The sequence below is a fragment of the Rhincodon typus genome, chromosome 1 (assembly GCF_021869965.1).
Source record: "Rhincodon typus isolate 14 chromosome 1, sRhiTyp1.1, whole genome shotgun sequence".
NCBI lineage: Eukaryota > Metazoa > Chordata > Chondrichthyes > Orectolobiformes > Rhincodontidae > Rhincodon > Rhincodon typus.
Genome location: NC_063332.1, coordinates 27,081,001 through 27,102,269, shown reverse-complemented (window position 1 = coordinate 27,102,269; position 21,269 = coordinate 27,081,001). Strand labels below are relative to the sequence as shown.

At 42.7% G+C, this 21,269-nt stretch overlaps 1 protein-coding gene across 1 annotated transcript in view; it reads left to right on the top strand.

Annotated features, from left to right (window-relative positions):
- loxhd1a (lipoxygenase homology PLAT domains 1a) overlaps positions 1–21,269 on the top strand; it is a 131,150-nt gene that overhangs the window by 62,379 nt on the left and 47,502 nt on the right. Inside the window, exons 14-20 of the mRNA XM_048603627.1 lie at positions 481–641; positions 794–870; positions 4,613–4,809; positions 5,850–6,042; positions 9,349–9,509; positions 15,340–15,634; positions 18,688–18,839. Of these exons, the coding sequence (XP_048459584.1) occupies positions 481–641; positions 794–870; positions 4,613–4,809; positions 5,850–6,042; positions 9,349–9,509; positions 15,340–15,634; positions 18,688–18,839 (1,236 nt within the window). The remainder of the gene's footprint in view (positions 1–480; positions 642–793; positions 871–4,612; positions 4,810–5,849; positions 6,043–9,348; positions 9,510–15,339; positions 15,635–18,687; positions 18,840–21,269) is intronic.

The window sequence follows — 21,269 nt, the reverse complement described above, 5'->3', positions numbered from 1 at the left end:
AGTTTGTCTATACTCCAATTTACCCAGTCTATCTATACCCCAATTTATCCAGTCTGTGTATACCCCAATTTACACAGTCTGTCTATACCCCAATTTACCCAGTCTGTCTATACCTCAATTTATGCAGTCTGTCTATACCCCAATTTACCCAGTCTGTCTATACCCCAATTTACACTGTCTATCTATACCCCAATTTACCCAGTTTGTCTATACCCCAAAATACCTAATCTGCCTATACCATGATTTACCCCAAATTACCTCTCTGTCTACCTCTGATTTACCTAGTCTACCCTGATTTACCCAATCTGTCCACCCCGTGATTTACCCAGTCTCCTTGTGCCCTGATTTACCCTTCTGTCTATCCCCTTCTTCACCCCTCTCTGTCCGTAACCTAAACTATTCAGTCTCAATATTTGTACCCTGAGTTGTTCTGTCTAAGTGTAGATACCATCAACGTCTTGGTGTATTTCCTACTTACAGGCAGATGAGTTTATCATTGAGGCAGTAAGTCTGAAGAAAGTGACGAGGGTGAGAATAGGACATGATGGGAGAGGTGGAAGTTGTGGCTGGTACCTAGACAAGGTGGTCGTCAAAGAGGAAGGAGCTCCAGAGGTGCAGGCTGTGGAATTCCCGTGTTACAGGTTATAAATTTTAACTTCCAATAAACTCTACTTAAAGGAGAACATTTCTGTGTGTGTTGGCTGTGCACACCAATAGCAGACAAGCAAGAGAAAAAAATTGTTAGGGAAAGTGGAGTAGAACGGAAACCAATTACTTCTGCATTTATCACCAGGTGGCTGGATAAAGGTGAGGATGATGGCCAAATTGTTCGAGAGCTGGTTCCACTTGGAGATGCTCAGATGCTTAAAAGTAAGTAAGGATTTTTCTAAACTTGGTAAATTTCAGTCAACCAAATTTCTTCCTATTTAGAGGTGCTTGGTAAATTCAACAGGGAATTTTCACCTTATAAGAGAATGTTGTTTTAAGGTACAGTGCCACAATTTAAATAGGTATACCAGCAGTGAAGTCTATGCCTCAGTTCTTTCTATCAAGGTGCATAACCCACATTGTATTCCATCTGCTACTTCTTTGCCCACTAGCCTGACCAAGTCCTTCTGCAGCCTCCCGCTTCCTCACCACAACCTGTCCCTCCACCTGTTTAGCAAATTTAGCAACAACGCCCTCAGTTCCTTTTGTCCAAATTATTAATGTATAACACAAAATAGTTGTGGTCCCAACACTGACCCCTGCAGAACTCTACTAATCATTGGTTGCCATCCTCAAAAAAAAGTCCCTTTATAGAAACATAGAAACATAGAAGATAGGAGGAAGCCATTCAGCCCTTTGAGCCTCCGCCGCCATTCCTAACGATCAGGGTTGATCATCCAACTCAATAGCCTAATCCTGCTTTCTCCCCATAACCTCTGATTCCATTCGCCCCAAGTGCTTTATCTAGTCGCCTCTTGAACACATTCAATGTTTTGGCATCAACTACTTCCTGTGGTAATGAATTCCACAGGCTAACTGCTCTTTGGGTGAAGAAATGTCTCCTCATCTCTGTCCTAAATCGTCTACCCTGAATCCTCTCTGTCCTAAATCGTCTACCCCGAATCCTCAGATTTACCCAATCTGTTCACCCCGTGATTTACCCAGTCTCCTTGTGCCCTGATTTACCCCATGGTTCTGGACACATCCACCATTGGGAACAACCTCCCTGCATCTACCCTGTCCAGTCCTGTTAGAATTTTATAAGTCTCTATGAGATACCCCCTCATCTGTCTGAACTCCAGGAAAATGATCCTAACCTAGTCAATCTCTCCTCATACGTCAGTTCCGCCATCCCCGGAATCAGCCTGATAAACCTTCGCTGCACTCCCTCGAGAGTAAGAGCATCCTTCCTCAGAAAAGGAGACCAAAACTGCACACAATATTCCAGGTGTGGCCTCACCAAGGCCCTGTATAACTGCAACAACACATCCCTGCTCCTGCACTCGAAACCTCTCGCAATGAAGGCCAACATACCATTTGCCTGCTTTACCACCTGCTGCACCTGCATGCTTACCTTCAGCAACTGGTGCACAAGGACACCCAGGTCCTGCTGCATACTCCCCTCTCCCAATTTACAGCCATTCATGTAGTAATCTGCCTTCTTGTTTTTGCTTCCAAAGCGAATAACCTCACATTTATCCAAATTATACTGCATCTGCCATTGATTTGCCCACTCACCCATCTTGTCCAGATCATGCTGAAAGATCTCTGCATCCTCGTCATATTTCACCCTCCCACCCAAATTGGTATCATCTGCAAACTTGGAAATGTTACATTTTGTTTCCTCATCCAAATCATTAATGTATATGAATAGCACCCCACGCTCTTCCTTCTGCCAGAAGCCAATCCTCTATCCATGCCAGTACCTTGCCCCTACTATCGTGGTATCTAATCTTATTTAGCAGCTTCCTGTGCAGCACTTTGGCGAAGGCCTTCTGGAAGTCCAAATAGATCACATCCACTGGCTCTGCTTTGTCTCACTTGCTCGTCAACTCCTCAAACAAATCTAAAAGATTTGTCAGGCATGACCTCCTCTTGATGAAGCCATACTGACACAATCCTATTTTACCGCGCACTTCCAAGTACTCCACAATCTCATCCTTAATAATGAACTCTAAAATCTTATCAATGACCGAGGTCAGGCTAATCAGCCTACAGTTTCCTGCCTTCTGCCTTGCTGCCTCTGTCCTTAAACAGTGGCATAGGGCACTTTGACTGTCAAGAGAGAGAACATGTCAGAGATGCAGTAACCGCATTGAAAATTAAGCATTTAGCAGGCTTCCTAACATTCTGTGTAGACACTGAAGAGCCTGAAGAATTATTCTTAGGGGCTATGGCACATCCACTGTAGTATTTTAGCTTCAAAAACAGAAATTGCTGGAAAAGATCTGCAGTTCTGGCACCATCTGTGTTGAGAAATCAGAGTCGGGTCGAGTGATCCTTCCTCAGAACTGGCAAGGAGAGGTCCTGGTTAATGCAAGAAACCTAATCTTAAATTGGATACAGAACACTGCTGAAACCAGCTGGTAGTACTTGCATCACAAAATCAAACCTTGAAGGCTGAGAAAGAAACTATTATAGAAAATGTCACAGGTGTCTTGTACAAAGACAGCCAGTGTTTGTATGTAATTGATACAATGTAGAGATACCTTGATGGGGAAGAATATCCTTTTTCCATCAAATATTCCGAGCTCAGAGATCACCATAAATTATTATCTGAGAAAACAACATCCTGCTATAATCAATGAGTGATGGTTGTACAGTTGTAATGGTAACTTGTGAATGAAAGAGGAGTTCTTCATTCATGTTTGTAAAAGCCGATCAGAGGAAAACGAGCTGTCATAAATGACAGAGTTCAAACACAGAATGCTTATAACCCTTTGAAGGAGGAATTTGAAATCAATAGCAAATGATAGGAGAGAGAGAGTTTGTTTGTTGTCCTCCTCTTTCAGAGGTTGTGACAATGTGAGTGCTGGAGGGTTGCTTCTTCAATTGCTTTTTCACTGCTGTACAGCCCAGAAACCAGTGGAGAAGCTGCCATTCCGCTCCACCCCTGTCGGAAGGGCCTTCCAACACGCCCTTCCAATAAGAAAGTACATTTCTCCCACAGGTTCTCCAAGGGAGCTGGGAATACTGTTGGAGATTAATACCTTAGCTGAAAGAATCTTGTTGTGGAGTGGGAAAAGAGGGAGTGATGAGTTAAATGTTAATGGTCAGATGTTAATGTTTAAAAAGGGGTAATAAAATAACTCCAGGAGGGGGGAGATGTGGAGTAAAGGGTTAGTCAGCAACCCCACACTCCCCATGCACTGTACGTCCTACTCACTCACCTTATTACTTCCCCAATACCTCGCTGCTGTCCCTGTCGCAGGCTGTTTTCCCCCTGCAATTAGTACTGTAGGCTCACTTATGGGGATTTTGTCCTGTGTATTTTGAGCATGCCATGTAAGTTCAGGTTTTGGGAGTAGATGGTCTTGGTGATAAAGAGAATATGGGATCAGAGATTCAGCTCACAGTCAAAAAGGATGGCAATGTTGTGAATGGCCTGGGTCACCTTTAGAATGTGTTCCAATCTAGTCAACAGAGTAGGTAGTAGGGATCAGTGACAATAGCTCTGCTCTTCTGCTATTGAACTATGCTGGTTGTTGATTTTTTATTTGCAACTCTTGAGCTCAAATCAATCCAGTTCACCAGGCACTGGATAACATAAACTAAATTCTTACAGCATTTTGGGACATGCAAAGGTCTTATAATAGATAGTAAGAACTGCCGATGCTAGAGTTAGAGATAACACAGTGTGGAGCTGGAGGAACACAGCAGGCCAGGCAGTATCAGAGGAACAGGAAAGCTGACCCTCCGCTATTTTTGAAGATAGGTCCCAACCCGAAACGTCAGCTTTCCTCTGATGCTGCATAGCCTGCTGTGTTCCTCCAGCTCCACACTGTGTTATCTCAAAGGTCTTATAAGGTGTTTTATATATATGCAAATCCTGCTTTATTTGTCTCTTGAACCTGCACAGCTGTGATTTTTTTGCTAAATACTGTTCCTCATATTCAACTCTCAGATATCCGTTACCATGTTATAGTGAAGACAGGCAATGTGTCTGGAGCTAGCAGTGATTCAAAAGTTTTCATCAAACTGTATGGAGAGAAGGGAGATACCAGCAAGCATTCTCTAGCCATCTCCGACAATGACTTGGGAAATTACTTTGAACAAGGCCGTGTGGATGTTTTCACTATTGACACAATGGACATTGGAAAAGTAAGTACATGTCGGTGCACATTATGGATTGTGGATCATGCCTCTGAGCTATTAGCTAACTTGCTGGCTAATTGCATTCTTGTCTAATTTATCTAGCGAATGACAATATGGGTTCAAGATCACTATCCTTACTTGGTTGGGCACACAGTTTAGAATTACACTATATAAACCATATTAGTGAATGGGTACTCAACGAACTATATTTTTTTGCCTGCTGTTTTAGTGCAAACATTAACCCATTTTATTGTGACATTCCTACTAATCCTGACCACTGACTTTGTCTGAACTGCGCGCAACCCATATTATTTGCATGCTCATTGTTAAAGATTATTTCTGGTGAATTGAGTATCACTGAAGATTGCTTAGAATACCATAAAATGGAACAGTGAAATACTCAACACATGAAGTTTGGGTGTCAGGTTGTGCATGTGCCTTAAACAAGCAGCAATTTAATGTTTCAGAATTTACAGCAAGGTACTGGGTGGTTTATTCACTCACTGCTAGTACTTAGCTTTAAATCCAGCAATTCACTAGCCGAGTGACAGTCATTTCTCTGTTGGAGAGGGCCACAACACAAAACTGCTTTATTTTGGAGCTACAGTAGTTGTTGCTAAATTTAAAGTCTCAGTCCAAGGTACTTGGTGTGGTAAATGGAAATGTCAGGTTACCTCCCATTTAGAGCAAGTTATGCAAAGAGTCCTTAGACTCACTATGAATTGAGGAAATGATCTGTGAACACAACAGTTTTTGTGTCACTAGTAATAGGGCAGGATGTATATTGTCTCAGGGAGATCGTACACAGTGGAGGTGTAATGATGGAGAAAGCATTTATGTTGAAACTTTCCTTTATCAGATTACGTAGTTGGATAGAAACTATGATAAGGAAGAGTGTTAATAGACGATATAGCCTTACTGATTTCATACTTACAAGTGATTTTAAATGTGTTTGAAGTTTATTTATGTATTTGGAGAGGATTGAATAAGGCTATTTGTAATTTGAGTTTTTGAAGCATTAATAACAATGTTTCTCTTCTGAAAAGCTCAACCGTTTGTTGATCGGACATGACAATGTGGGACTACGAGCTGGTTGGTTCCTGGATAGCGTCCAAGTTAAGGTTCCTGTACATGGGAAAGAGTACATGTTCCCTGCTCATCGATGGCTGTGCAAGGACGAGGCAGATGGCAAGACGAAGATTGAAATATATCCCAGTGAGATCACAGATATTGAAAAATGTAAGGATATGAACTATGACGAATGTTTGACAGGTTTGCGTGTGAGCTGTAGATGCTCTTCTTCTCACTGTTTCAACATTAACCTTTCTGTCCTCTGATTCAATACCCAATAAACTTTTCTTGCTAATCTCCAAATGAGCTGATTCTTTTTTCATTCCTTCATAGAATATGGCCACTATTGATAAGGACATTCCTGGTTGCCTTTCTAGACTAGGAGTGAGCCACAATTTTGGATACAATTGAATGGCTGACTCCCGAGGCCATTTAAGATAAAGACATAGCTATGGGCATGGAGTTGCATATAGGTGCATGTGGTTAAAGACAGCAGACTTCCTTCCCTAATTGATATCATCAACATGATATTTTCTTCCCTGTATCTTTATTGTGTTGAGATCAAAATAGATGTCACTGTCTCTTAGTCCAATTCATTCTTTCTTACAAGATCAAAAATGTGGAACTCCTGTCTTTTCCCAATATTTCCCTGATAATCTGTAGATCTTTAAAACCCAAGATCAACAACTCTGAATGTCTGTTTTTTGATTGACTCCAACTTCTGTTCTACATTTTTTTTCTTTGATCATTATCTACACCCCTGGTCTTGTTGGTATTCTCTAATAAACCCGTTCAGAGATGTTATTACACACCTCTGGAACAGGTGAGATTTGAACCTGGGCCTCATGTCTCAGACCACTCCCTTAATGCCTTTCAACTAAGCCATTTTCAAAGATTAGGTGAAGCCCATGAACTGTCAATTGGTTATTTGAGCTGATCCTTCCATACAGACCAGTACTCGTTAGTTGGATGCTATTAGCTCCAAACTAGCCCCTGGTATGTGTATATACTTTGGGAACACAGTGAATACCACATTGGCAAAGGTGCAGTCTGCTGAGCAAAGATGATATTAATTGGTATGTGACATTAGTTTTACACTATCTCACGCAACTAACAGTGTAATGTGGAGAAGGAACAGACAGACACAACATAATAAGCTCTAATAATAAAACAAAGAACTGCAGATGTTGGAGATCTAGCGAAACTCAGCAGATTTGGCATCATATGTGGAAAGAAAGCAAAGTTAACATTTTGAAACCTGAAGACGAAGTTGGGTGTGGTGGGAAGGGGGAATGGAGTAAACGAATAGGTGGAGATAGAGCCCAGAGAGAGAGAGAGGGAAAGAGATATAAAAGGGGTAGGTAAACAAGACATTATGGATAGCAAGCCAGGACAGAAGGAAAGCTGAATAAGAGCTAAGAGTGGGAGAGAATGGGTGAGCTGTACTGAAAGCAACCCCGTATATGTGATAATAGGCCTAGAGTTCGTGAGAATGGACGGCTGTGCTAAAAGCAACACATGTCATAACAGGACAGGGTGTGGAGGTGGGTGAAAAATATGGAAGGGTGGAATTAGGCTAGAAAGTTATTGAACTCAATGTTGAGCCCGAGAGGCTACAAAGTCCCCAAGTGGAAAATGAGATATGCCTTCTAAAAAATAGAATAAAAATCTATCCTTTCTCAGTTCAAAATGGATAACCTCACAGTTGCTTATATTAAAATCCATCTGCCACAGATTTTCCCATCCACCTAATCTATCAATATCCTGCTGTAATCTTAACCTGTTGTCAACACTATCTACAATGCTGCCTAATTGTGTATCATTGGAAAATTTGAATGTTTGACTTTTTACGCCATTATACAAGTCATTAATGAATATTGTGAATAACTGAGGCACCAACACAGATCCCTGCAGGACATCCCCATTATTCCAGCTCTGTTTCTTGCCACTCAACCAATTTCCTATCCATGTCAGTAATTTTCCTTCAATTCCAGGGGCATCTTTCCTCAGCTAACAGCCTCTTGTGTGAGACCTTATCAAAAGCCTTCTGGAAGTCCATGTAAAGGGGAAGTGATGGCCTAGTGGTATTATCGCTGGACTGTTAATCCAGAGACCCAGATAACAGTCTGGAGACCTGTGTTTGAATCCCACCATGGCAGATGGTAGAATTTGAATTCAATAAATGTCTGAAATTAAGAATCTAAGAATGACCATGAATCTATTGTCGATTGCTGGGGAAAAACCCATCTAGTTCACTAATGCCCTTTAGGGAAGGAAACTGCCATCCTTACCTGGTCTGGTCTACATGTGAGTCCAGCCCCACAGCAATGTGGTTGACTTTCAACTGCCCTCTGGGTAATTAGGGATGGGCAATAAATTCTGTCTTGCCAGCGACGCCTTCATCCTGTTAACGAATAAAGGAAAAAAAACACCATCAGTCATCTTACCTCTGTACACTACCTTTGTCACCTCTACAAAAGACTATGAGATTTGACAGACATGACCTATCCTTCATGATTCCATGCTTTTGAACAGTTCTGGAGACTGTCTCTCCACTATCTTTTATGAAATGATATTCCAGCCGTTGATCCCTGTATGAACGATGAGGGCCTTCTGGACATTAAGCCTTAACTTACCTTTAACTAATTAATATACCTTTGGCTTTTTACCTACATGGCTTAGATTAATATATTACTCCTGGTTAACCCTTTCTATTCCATTTAAAAGCATATGTCCATATTAGGGTCCTCTAAACATTCAGCCTCAGTAAGGCTGGAGAGTCTTCTAATCTTTCCTCAAACCCTAATTGTCTGGAAGCAGGAATCAGCATCATTGCTTTGCTCTTCCCAGGTTTCCGATCTTTAAAATAATCCTTCTGACTTTATTGATTCTAAAGCACAGCATCAGCTGTGGTACTTTGTCAGCGCCTCTCGATGCAAAGTGTGTTATGTGCTTGCTTTTTTGTGGAACTCTAGTGGTGTTACCTAATTGCCTGAACAAAGGAAGTCTGCACGCTGTCTCACCTTACCTGAGGCCTACCAATTTTTGACCAGTGCCTTCCAATGGGCAAAGCAACCTAATGGTAAATTTCTGATCCTGTAGGTGGACTGACGATACACTCTCAAAGGGAGTGTGAAAATATTATGAGCTTTCAGCACTCCAGTTCTAGCTTTCCAAAACATCTACGACAGGCAGTAAGAGCAGGAGAATCTTTTGGTCATTGTGCTAGCTGCAAACCAACAGCCTCATCCTACAAAGAAACTTAATCCACAAGTTCCTGCCATGAGGAAACGATATCCTCTCTCTGAGGGACAACCACATGCATTACCATGCAATCCCAGTCTGCAGATCTTCCAGTGCAGCTCACCTCAGGGGCAGTGAATTTACCCTCAGTTAGGGACTTTGCTATTGACTATCTAGTTGTGCATCTACATCTTTGTGTATCTCACTTCCATCTCCTGTGTCTTTAACCAGTGATCAACTACGAAGTAGCGGTATGCACAGGGGACGTCACTGGAGCTGGCACTGATGCCAAAGTCTTCATCCAGATATACGGAGAGCTTGGAAAGACAGAAGTAATCCGCCTCCGAAGTCGGTCAGACAATTTTGTGCGAGGAGCGACAGAAATGTTTAAGGTAGGCTTGGATAAAGATTAATTGAAGAAGGGGCACTGAAGGCAGCAGCATTTGAAAGATGAAGGGGTCTGAGGTGGGTAATCATACAAAAGATGAAAACAAGAAGTCTTGATTCAGGGATAGTAGGAACTACAGATGCTGGAGAATCTGAGATAACAAGGTGTAGAGCTGGATGAACACAGCAGGCCAAGCAGCATCAGAGGAGCAGGAAGGCTGACGTTTCAGGCCTAGACCCTTCTTCAGAAATGGGGGAGGGGAAGGGAGTTCTGAAATAAATAGGGAGAGAGGGGGAGGCGGATAGAAGATGGATAGAGGAGAAGATAGGTGGAGAGGAGACAGACCGGTCAAAGAGGCAGGGATGGAGCCAATAAAGGTGAGTGTAGGTGGGGAGGTAGGGAGGAGATAGGTCTGTCCGGGGAGGACGGACAGGTCAAGGGGGCGAGATGAGGTTAGTAGGTAGGAAATGGGGGTGGGGCTGAAGGGTCTCAATGTTCTGAACGTAGACATTGTCACAGTTGGGGCCAAATTGGGAAGGCCTGAATGTGGACTGTAGTCCATTGGGGATGATCTGGTTCCGTAGGCCCGAAACGTCAGCCTTCCTGCTCCTCTGATGCTGCTTGGCCTGCTGTGTTCATCCAGCTCTACACCTTGTCTTGATTCAGGGTTTGAGTGAAGATTTGTAGCTCAGGTGCTGGTTGTAGATGTTGGTGTGTTCTCCGAGCTGGGGGGGTTTGATAGCTGATGTTTCATCCCCTTACTAGGTGACATCCTCAGTGCTGTGGAGCCTCCTGTGAAGCGCTATTGTCTTGTGCCAGTTCGAATTTATATGGTCTGGTTTTTGCTGCTTCCGGTAGGTGCCGGTTCAGGCTGTGTGTTGTAATGTTCGGTACATCGAGTCTAATTCAATATGTTTGTTGATGGAGCCCGCGGATGAATGCCAAGCCTCCAAGAATTCCCTGGCTGTCCTCTGTTTGGCTTGTCCAATGATAGTAATGTTGTCCCAGTTTAAAGTGTGGTTATTCTCATCCATGTGTATTGAAACCAAGGACATCTGGTCATGTTGTTTTGTTGCTCGCTGCTGTTCATGGATGTGGGTTGCTAGTTGTCTGCCTGTTTATCCCAGGTAGTGTATTGTGCAGTCTCCGCAAGGTATCTTGTAAACCACATTCATCTTGTCCATGGTATGTATAGGTCTTTAACTGTGGTCATTTGCTGTCTTAATGTGCTGTCATGATTTCTAGCAGTCTGATTTCTGGATAATCTGGCTGCCAGTTCTGAGGTGTTTTTTACATATGATATGGTGGTTATTGTTTTGGATTTTGGTATGTCTTGATTGTATTGTCTGTTGGCTAGGCATCTGTGGATGAAGCTGCAGGAGTATCCATTCCTGGTAAAGACCTTGTAGAGATGTTCTTCTTCCTTTGGCAGATCGGATGTGCTGCAGTGTGTAGTGGCCCTTTTGAACAGGGTCCTAACGCAGCTCCTCTTGTGCGAGTTGGGGTGGTTGCTGCAATAGTTTAAGACCTGGTCAGTATGTGTGGATTTTCTGTATACTTTTGTAGTGAAGTCACCGTTCTCTTTTCTTTCCACTATCACGTCCAGGAATGGGAGTTTGTTGTTGTTTTCCTCCTCTTGTAAATTTGATCCCTGTGAGTATGGTGTTGATGAGTTGGTAGGTGTTCTCAATTTCCCACAAGCCAGAGAAACAGCCAGACAGAACAGCCGCAGGATGATACAAGATGCCCATAACAGACTCCACAAGTACAAACAAGAAATTGCACGCCAGAAGTCATTAATTTCGAAAGCGACCAATCAGGAGTGGACTATGAGAATCGAATGGGCCATCACTATAACACAGAACTGGACCACACACAAAAAAAAAACAGCACTATAGAAAAAAGTGACCAAATTGACCAACGGCAGAAGAGACAACATGACTGACAAATGGATAAGAAACCTCTCCAACAGACAGCTCACAGATAGAGAAAAAACAGTACCAATCAAAGGACTGAACTACAACCACAGAGACGTTGAACGAACAGACTTCCTGGCAGCACTAGAATCCACACTCAGAAACAATGGACTAAACGAAGAAACACAAAAAACGATCAGACAGACCATTGTACCCCTACTAACAAGAGAAAACAAACGGACACACTTAACAAAGAGAAAAGGGATGCCCTGAAGAACCTCAAAAAGGACAAAAACATCATCATTGTTCCCGCAGATAAAGGCAGAACGTGGTAATGAACAAAACGGACTGCATACAAAAAGCCAAAGAACTACTTGCAGATACACAAACCTACCAACAGAGGGAGTGGGACCCCACACCACAGCTAACAAACAGAATAACCAATACACTAGGGAACTTACACAAAACAGGACCAGTAACAAAAACAGAATTACAAAGGATGAAACCGGAAGACAGCAACACTCCTAGATTCCACAAGGTCCACAAGCCTGACATAGCCCTCAGACCAATTGTGGCTCCACCAGGAACCCCATCAAACAAATTAGCAAAAGAACTACAACAAAAGCTTAAACATCTATCAGTAGTTCAAGCCACGCCATACAATCAACACAAGATTTCCTGGACAACATCAAGTACACTAATATAGACAAAGAAGAAGTGATGATCTCATTCGATGTAACAGCATTGTTTACATCAATTGACAGAGACTTAGTCAAAGAAACCATATCCAACCTACTAGATGAACACAAAAGACGACTAAATGAGGAACAGATCAACAAACACTGCATACTCAAACTACTGGACTTATGCTTAACAACACACTTTACATTCAACGGCAAGATGTATGAGCAGCTCAATGGGACTCTCATGGGCTCACCCATCTCCGGACTGATAGCTGAGGCAGTCATGCAAAGACTGGAACAACCAGCCCTTCCACAGATCCAGCCCAAGCTCTGGATCAGATACGTGGACAACACTTTTGTAATTATGAAAAGAACAGGAATTGAGAACACCCAGCAACTCATCAACACCATACTCACAGGGATCAAATTTACAAGAGAGGAGGAAAACAATAACAAACTCCTATTCCTGGACGTGACGGTGGAAAGAAAAGAGAGCAGTGACTTCACTACCAAAATGTACAGGAAATCCACACATACTGACCAGGTCTTAAACTGTCACAGCAACCACCCCAACTCACACAAGAGGAGCTGCATTAGCACCCTGTTCAAAAGGGCCGCTACACACTGCGGCACACCCGATCTGCAGAAGGATGAAGAAGAACATCTCTACAAGGTCTTTTCCAGGAATGGATACTCCTGTATCTTCATCCACAGATGCCTAGCCAACAGACAACACAATGAGGACACACCAAAATCTAAAACAATAGCCACCATACCATATACAAAAAACACCTCAGAACTGACAGCCAGAATACTCGGACCACTAGAAATCACGACAGCACATGAACCGGCAGCCACACTAAGACAGCAAATGACCACAGTTAAAGACCCAATAGATATCAATGGACAGGACAAATGTGGTTTACAAGATACCTTGCGGAAACTGTACAAAACACTATGTGAGACAAACAGGCAGACAACTAGCAGCCCGCATCCATGAACACAAGCTAGCAACTAAATGACATGAACAGATGTCCTTGGTTTCAATACACATAGACGAGAAAAAACACTCTTTAAGCTGGGACAACACTATGATCCGAGACAACAAGGTGCAGGGCTGGATGAACGCAGCAGGCCAAGCAGCATCATAGGAGCAGAGAGGCTGACGTTTCGGGCCTAGACCCTTCATCAGAAAAGGGGGAGGGGAAGGGGGTTTTGAAATAAATAGGGAGAGAGTGGGAGGCGGATAGAAGAGGGATAGAGGAGAGGATAGGTGGAGAGGAAACAAACAGGTCGAAGAGGCGGGGATGGAGCCAGTAAAGGTGAGTGTAGGTAGGGAGTTAGGAAGGGGATAGGTCAGTCCAGGGAGGACGGACAGGTCAAGGGGGCGGGATGAGGTTGGTCGGTAGGAGATGGAGGTGCGGCTTGAGGTGGGAGGAGGGGATAGGTGGGAGGAAGAACAGGTTAGGGAGGCAGGGACGAGCTGGACTGGTTTTGGGATGCGGTAGGGGGAGGGGAGATTTTGAAACTTGTGAAATCCACATTGATACCATTGGGCTGCAGGGTTCCCAAGCGGAATATGAGTTGCTGTTCCTGCAACCTTCGGGTGGCATCGTTGTGGCACTGCAGGAGGCCCAGGATGGACATGTCGTCTGAGGAATGGGAGGGGGAGTTGAAATGGTTCGCGACTGGGAGGTGCAGTTGTTTGTTGCGAACCGAGCGTAAGTGTTCTGCAAAGCGGTCCCCGAGTCTCCGCTTGGTTTCCCCGATGTAGAGGAAGCCACACCGTGTACAGCGGATGCAGTATACCACATTGGCAGATGTGCAGGTGAACATCTGCTTGATGTGGAAAGTCTTCTTGGGGCCTGGGATGGGGGTGAGGGAGGAGGTATGGGGGCAGGTGTAGCACTTCCTGCGGTTGCAGGGAAAAGTGCCGGGTGTGGTGGAGCTGGAGGGGAGTGTGGAGCGGACAAGGGAGTCACGGAGAGAGTTGTCCCTCCGGAAAGCAAATCCCGCCTCTTCGACCTGTTTGTTTCCTCTCCACCTATCCTCTCCTCTATCCCTCTTCTATCCGCCTCCCACTCTCTCCCTATTTATTTCAAAACCCCCTTCCCCTCCCCCTTTTCTGATGAAGGGTCTAGGCCCGAAACGTCAGCCTCTCTGCTCCTATGATGCTGCTTGGCCTGCTGCGTTCATCCAGCCCTGCACCTTGTAGTCTCGGATTCTCCAGCATCTGCAGTTCCTACTATCTCTGACACAACACTATAATCATTGGACAAGCCAAAAATAGGACAGCCAGGGAATTCTTGGAGGCTTGGCATTCATCCGCGGACTCCATCAACAAACACGTTGAATTAGACTCGATGTACTGAACATTACAACACACAGCCTGAACCGGCACCTATCGGAAGCAGCAAAAACCAGACTATATAAATTCGAACTGGCACAAGACAATAGCGCTTCACAGGAGGCTCCACAGCACTGAGGATGTCACCTAGTAAGGGGATGAAACGTCAGCTATCAAGCCTCCTAGCTCGGCAAACACACCACCTACAAGAAGTCTTTATGGTGAACTGGGCATAGGAGCTCAGCTCGGTGTCAAAAAAAAAGTGGCTTTGTAATACATGATTGAGTAGCAGCTTGTAACAGGGATAATGTTGGAGGCATGAGTTGTAGCAGAATTTGAAAATAATGGCTTCAATCTTTCTAGTGTCGATTTGAAGAGATTTTCACTCACTTATGTCTCATATTGAGACACACCAGGTGGCCAAGTGAAGTGGGGAGGTGTGACATGGACCTGGAAAAGGTGGAAACTGTTGAACCGGATATCAATATCATCCCAGAGTGGCAATAATAGTTTGCACTAGCTAAGTGAGTCAGTGAGATGGAGTGCAACCAATGTGTACTAGAGCAGTTTCCATTTGGTGCGATTTCTTCTGATACTTGAGTTTCATACTGGGAGCAGGTACAAAGCAACCCCTACATCCAAATCCATCAAGGCCAGCCAAAGTACTAAAGAAATGCAAACTGTGTACCAGGGCTTCACCTAACCATGCAAACACGCAGATAATCATTGGGATTCATACTATCAATCAGCATTACAAAAATACCAAAGAGCAGTTTGCAATCAGTTGGTTTTAACTGGTATGTATATCTCTTTGCACTCAGTTTATCTAATGTCTAAAGTACCTCAGACCCCATCTGTCACTGAAACAGCTGATTCTTGCGTACACAGATCGAGGCCCAGAATGTCGGCAGGTTGATCAAACTCCGAATTGGTCATGATGGAAGTGGCTTAGCTCCAGGCTGGTTCCTGGAATCAGTCACAATCAGTCGACTAAACTTCAGGGTCATGGATGATGACAAGAAGAAGAAGAAAAAGAAGAAGAAGGTTGAGAAGGATGCTGATGGCCTGCAAAATGAGGTAGTGGAGACCTACATCTTCAACTGTCAGCGCTGGCTTGCTAGAGATGAAGGGGACAGAGAACTCGTGGTGGAGCTCTTGCCAGAGGAATACGATGACCTGGAAGGTGAGTTAAGGAGTTCAGGAAAATAGTACCAAAGGGGCAAACTCATACCTTGACGCTCTTTCTTTGAGTTATAAGTATATACTCATATTTACAAAAATAACCTAATTTTACAATTTTTTTAGCATTTCAAATAATAAATGGCATTAGTTATAAATGTAACATGATAGTTGAGTGACAGGCTTATCACTAAATGAATCACTCAAAAAACTCAAAGTCACAATATCTAAATGAAAATATTTGTTGTCCAATATTCCAATATACAACCCAAAATTTGCAAGTCTTTGCTGTTTTGTAGTTTTCACTTTTCATTGGACACTGTCCAAATCAACAAAAAGACTTTGCAAGCAAATACGTGATCAACATCTCAAAGTTATCCGCTAAAATTCAGTGTTCACACATTGTTTCCATTGCAATGAGTGTAACAAAATGAAAGCTCCTTTGCCACATTTAAAAATGGTTGTCACTAGAAGCTAGAACAGGCAAAAATATAGCCCACACAACTGAGTGAAAACAGACATAAAACACTAGAATTACCTGAGATGAAAATGTATTCTTAACTTTTACTTCCAAAGTATCTAGTGTGCACATATCTATACTGCACTTCTTTCACTTCTTTTTAATCTTGCATGTTTTAACTTAACACTCCTGACCATGGCTTTCACTCCTCATTCCCCATTGATCATCGTGTAAGGCTAGCCCTGTGCTCAATTTTAGTATAGAAATAGGGTCTGTTAGCAGGTTCCATGTGCTTTTCCTTTATGAATTAGTGCCTGCTCCTTTTACACAATGAGTCAGCATTCAGAGCACTTATAAGTAACACAAAACACAATTCTGTAAAAATTGGATATGACCCATTTTCAGATGAATAACTAACCAAGTGGCTCACAAAATTGGATGTTGGAATTATTCCAATACTTTGGGAGAGATGCTGGCATCTGCTATGCTTCTTATTGGAGCTTGCCCATGTCAAATTTGGTGAATTTGGGGCTGCTCACCTCAGTGGCCTTAGGTAATCAGAGAAGGAGGGAAGGATAATGGGAAGGAGGCCACTTCTGGGCTAGTACCAGATTGCCCCACGTTAAAATGTTTCTTTTTAAATTGTACTCGCTCAATATTGGCAATCATTGCTGAAGATTCCTGAATAGAGTGAGGAACCCACTGACACTTTGCAAACTGGTTCTAAAGCAACATTGGCAGCTTATTTCCATATTACGGGAATTCAGAAGAATACTGATTCAAGGGAAATATTGCCTGGGGGGAGACTGCTGATCGGCTGGTACGTGGACTCTTATTGCAGAGGCATTATCATGGAGAATGCGTCAGTTAATTATAACTGGTAGCTAACTGCCAAGCTTTGTTAACATTTTAAACAAGACAGATTAACTCAGATTGGTTAGGACATTGCCATGAGAAATAAACTAGAGAATGGCTGTCACCTGTTTTGTTGCAATGAAACTTGCAGTGTGTATACATGTTCTTTACAAACAGAAAGAACAAAGTATGTTAATATAGAAAGCTTCAAGCACCTACAAGCTTGCTGTGCTGTGAGCCTGACTGCCAGTCCTAAATTGGTTGTCAGCATAGTTCTTCACACACTCAGCATTGTGTAATAACTATTGTCAAATTGTGGAATTGCATCAATCATTGGTCACTGTTGTGAGTCTTATAAGTGCAGGCTGATTGGGTACGGTTCAGAGGTTACAAACAGCTGAAAGGAAATGTTGCTTGATAAAATCTGCCAGTCTTTGGAATGGATGCCCTGCATAGTAGTGTAACTAGCACTGAAATCCAAATACCACATTACTCCTGTATATGATTGGTAGTATATCTTTTTGGTTTGATAGTAGTATCCTATCAGTATCTAACACCATTTGCATTGCTATACATAGTAGCAGTGTACAATTGCTGGCCTTATCTGTTTCTCATTCCTCAGGGAAATGCCTTCACTAATCAGACTGATCCTTCCAAATTTAAAATGTGAACAAAGCTTGGCAGTTAACTCTCAGTCACCATTAACTGGTGCATTCTCTGTGGCAACGTCTGTAACACTCAGAATCCTCTTGACAACCAATCGTCACCCTCCTTATAGTATAAATGTTGTTTTCATTTTACTTTGGATTTTCTCGGGTAGTGTTTTCTTTCCAGTAATACCAAAGTTCTATATGACCCAATTGTTTAAATAATAATGACTGGAATCTGTCATATATGAAGTATTGAGGCTTCAGGTCATTAGACAAGCAACAGGGAATGTAAATTAATTTTAAAACTTACCATACCTGAGGAAGTTTTACACTATATCTAACTTGTTCTGTATTTAACCTGGGCAGTCTTATTGATGGAAAGCAAGACCTTTTGACAGCCTACAGCACCAGGTGCTTTAGGGTGGATTATGAGAACATTCTGTATTGGAAACCTTGTCTTCATGTGAGATTCTATTCATGTATGGTGAGTCATGGAATCTCTGCCCCTTAAACTCCACAATATCCCACCCCTAAAGTGGAAACCATGATACATTAGGTCCCGCCCTTCCAGAACACCAAACTTGCACCAAAACTCCTGAGGATTTTCATCTTCATGTTTGCAACATGAGGCCTTGTTCTTTTCAGACTCGATTTGTACAAGGCTGCCTAGTTCTTCCATTAGTCTCCATCTGAAACACAACTGGAGTGAATCTGATCCCATTATTATATCTCCTGTCATTATGTGCCAAATGCCTAAAGGTTGATTCATTATTGATAGAAATTCTGGTACTAATTTAAACCGCAGATGCCTGTTGGGATACAAACAGATTTGAGTGAAATACCTGTATTACACCTCATGTGATAGTACTTTTCATTGACATTAGTAGAGGGTAACAGTGCAGGTGTCAATCCAGCATTGTACCTGATTCTGAAAGATTTCGGGAAGACAGGTTAGGATAAAATTACCCCTCCAGAGCAATGAACATTCCTTAAAAGATTAATTGATTAGAATTACATTGTCACGACAACTTTGGAAAATGCTAGCAACCAGAGATATCAACAATGTTTGCTTCATGACTGTTTCATTTGCAGAAAACTCATACACAGTTCATGTAATTACCGGAAATGTCATGGGCGCAGGAACAGATGCCAATGTCTTCATTAACATGTATGGTGAGACAACAGACACTGGAGAACGTTGCCTAAAGATGTCAAACCATCTCAACAAGTTTGAAAGAGGACAGGTACATTACAGTTGTTGAACTGGGGTGTAAGTGTGAGGGAATTCACATTATCATAGTGATTATTCAATGAATAAACATGTTGTGTAGTATGAATTAGAAATATTAGACCAGGCTGGTCCCAGGTGTAATCTCGAGTTATTTCCAAATGAACTAATTTAGTCAATACAGCTATAGGCGTCTCTCAATTGGCGTCAGACTTCCTTGCTGAGAGTTCCACTATCCAACAACCTTTACTTGTGAAGTATATGATTAGGCATTGCGTGAGGACACACATGTTTAGCTGCTGACATATGCTATCTAATGCTGCACAATGTAGCTGGATATTCACCTAATCTACCACAGCCTATGCCTCTGCAAGAATCAAGTTCAGACTAATTAAGTCTGCTCATGTAGGCTGTTTGATTTTCGTAAGAATGTCTGCACCCTTCCCTCCTGTTTCAGACAGTGGATGTATTGCTTGTTAACTTTATCATTGGATTCTGGAGAAATACGAGTGGTTTGGAAAACTGCTAAAGTGTCACCCACATTCAAAAAGGAAGGGCAGCCAGGAGTGAATAACTATAGGCTGATTAGTCTAATATCTAATGTTAGAAAAGTACTGGAATGAATTATTAAGGAAATAACAGCAGAACATTTGGAAGATCACAATCAAATCAAGCAGAGCCAGCATGGCTTCATGAACGGGAAATAGTGTCTGACTAATTTATTAGAGTTTTCTCGAGGAAGCCTCAACTAGAGTGGATACAGGGGAACCAGTAGATGTGTTGTATTTGGATTCCAGAAGGCATTTGACAAGGTGTCTCACAAAAGATTAAGGCATTAGATGTGAGCCCACAATTTTGGAGGTGTTGATAGAGAATTGTCTAATGGGTAGGAAACAGCAGTGGGGATAAGAGATTCTTTTTCAGTTTGGTGACCTGTGACTAGTGGGTTTCCACAGGGAGCAATGCTGGTTTACAATATACTCACTGGAGTTTAGAAGAATGAGAGGTGATCTCATTGAAACATATAGGATTCTTAAGGGGCTTGACAGGGTAAATGCTGAGAGGATGTTTTCCCGTCTAGAAGTAGTGGAATTTCCTCTCTCTGAGGTTTTTTTTAAATTCATCATGGGATGGGGCCATGCTAGCTAGGTCAGTATTTATTGACCATCCATAATTGCCCAGAGGGCAGTTAAGAGTCAGCCACATTGCTGTGGGTCAGGAGTCACACATAGGCTAAATAACAGTGTCATTTCCTAAAGAACATTAGTGAATCGACAATGGATTTATGGTTATCATTAGACTCTCCAGATTTTTACTGAATTCAAATTTTATTCTCTGCCATGGCAGGATTTGAACCTGGGTTCCCCGAATATTACTTGGGTTGCCTGAATTAACAGTGTAGCAATAATACCACTAGGCCATCACCTTCCTGAGTCTTTGGAACTCCTTGCCATGGAGAGCTGTGGGGGCAGAGTTCTTTTGTATATTTAAGGCTGAGATAGATAAATTTTTCATCAGTCAGGGAATCAAGGGTTATGGGGAAAGAGCAGGAAGGTTCTTGTGAGGAATGTTGGATCAGCTGTGATCCTGTTGAATGGCAGAGCAGGCTTGAGGGGCCAAATGGCCTACTCCTGTCCCTATTTCTTATGGTCCTTTTTTCACTTTTGTTGTCAGGACCTTAGAATTAGGGCACCACCAACAACAACTTGTATTTCCATAGAAGCTTTATCACAATAAAACAGTCCAAGACTCTTTATCAATCAAACGTTTGAGACTCACCTATGAAGTAGGGCAAATTAGTAAAAGCTTAGTCAGAGAGTTAGGTTTAAGGAGCTTAATATCATAAGACCATAAGACATAGGAGCAGTAATTAGGCCATTCAACCCATCGAGTCTGCTCCAGCATTCAATCATGGCTGATCAGTTTCTCAACACCATTCTCTCGCTTTCTCCCCTAACACTTGATCCCCTTGACAATCAAGAATCTATCTATCTCCATCTTAAATATACTCGATGACCTGGCCTCCACAGCCTTCTGAGGCAGTGAATTCCATAGATTCACCACTCTCTGGCTGAAGAAGTTTCTCCTGATCTCCGATCTAAAAGGTCTTCCCTTTACTCTAAGGCTGTGCCCTCCTAATCTCTCCTACTAATGGAAACATCTTCCCAACATCCACTCTGTCCAGGCCATTCAGTATTCTGTAAGTTTCAATTAGATCCCCCCTCATCCTTCTAAACTCTATCACGACCTAGAGTCTTCAAACGTTCCTCATATGTTAAGCTTTTCATTCCTGGGAGCATTTGCGTGAACCTCCTTTGCCCGCTACAAGGCCATCTTTCCTAAGATATGGGACCCAAAACTGCGCACAATAGTCCAAATGTGGCCTGACCAGAGCCTTACAGAGCCTCAGAAGTACATCCCTGTTTTTATATTCAAGTCCTCTCAA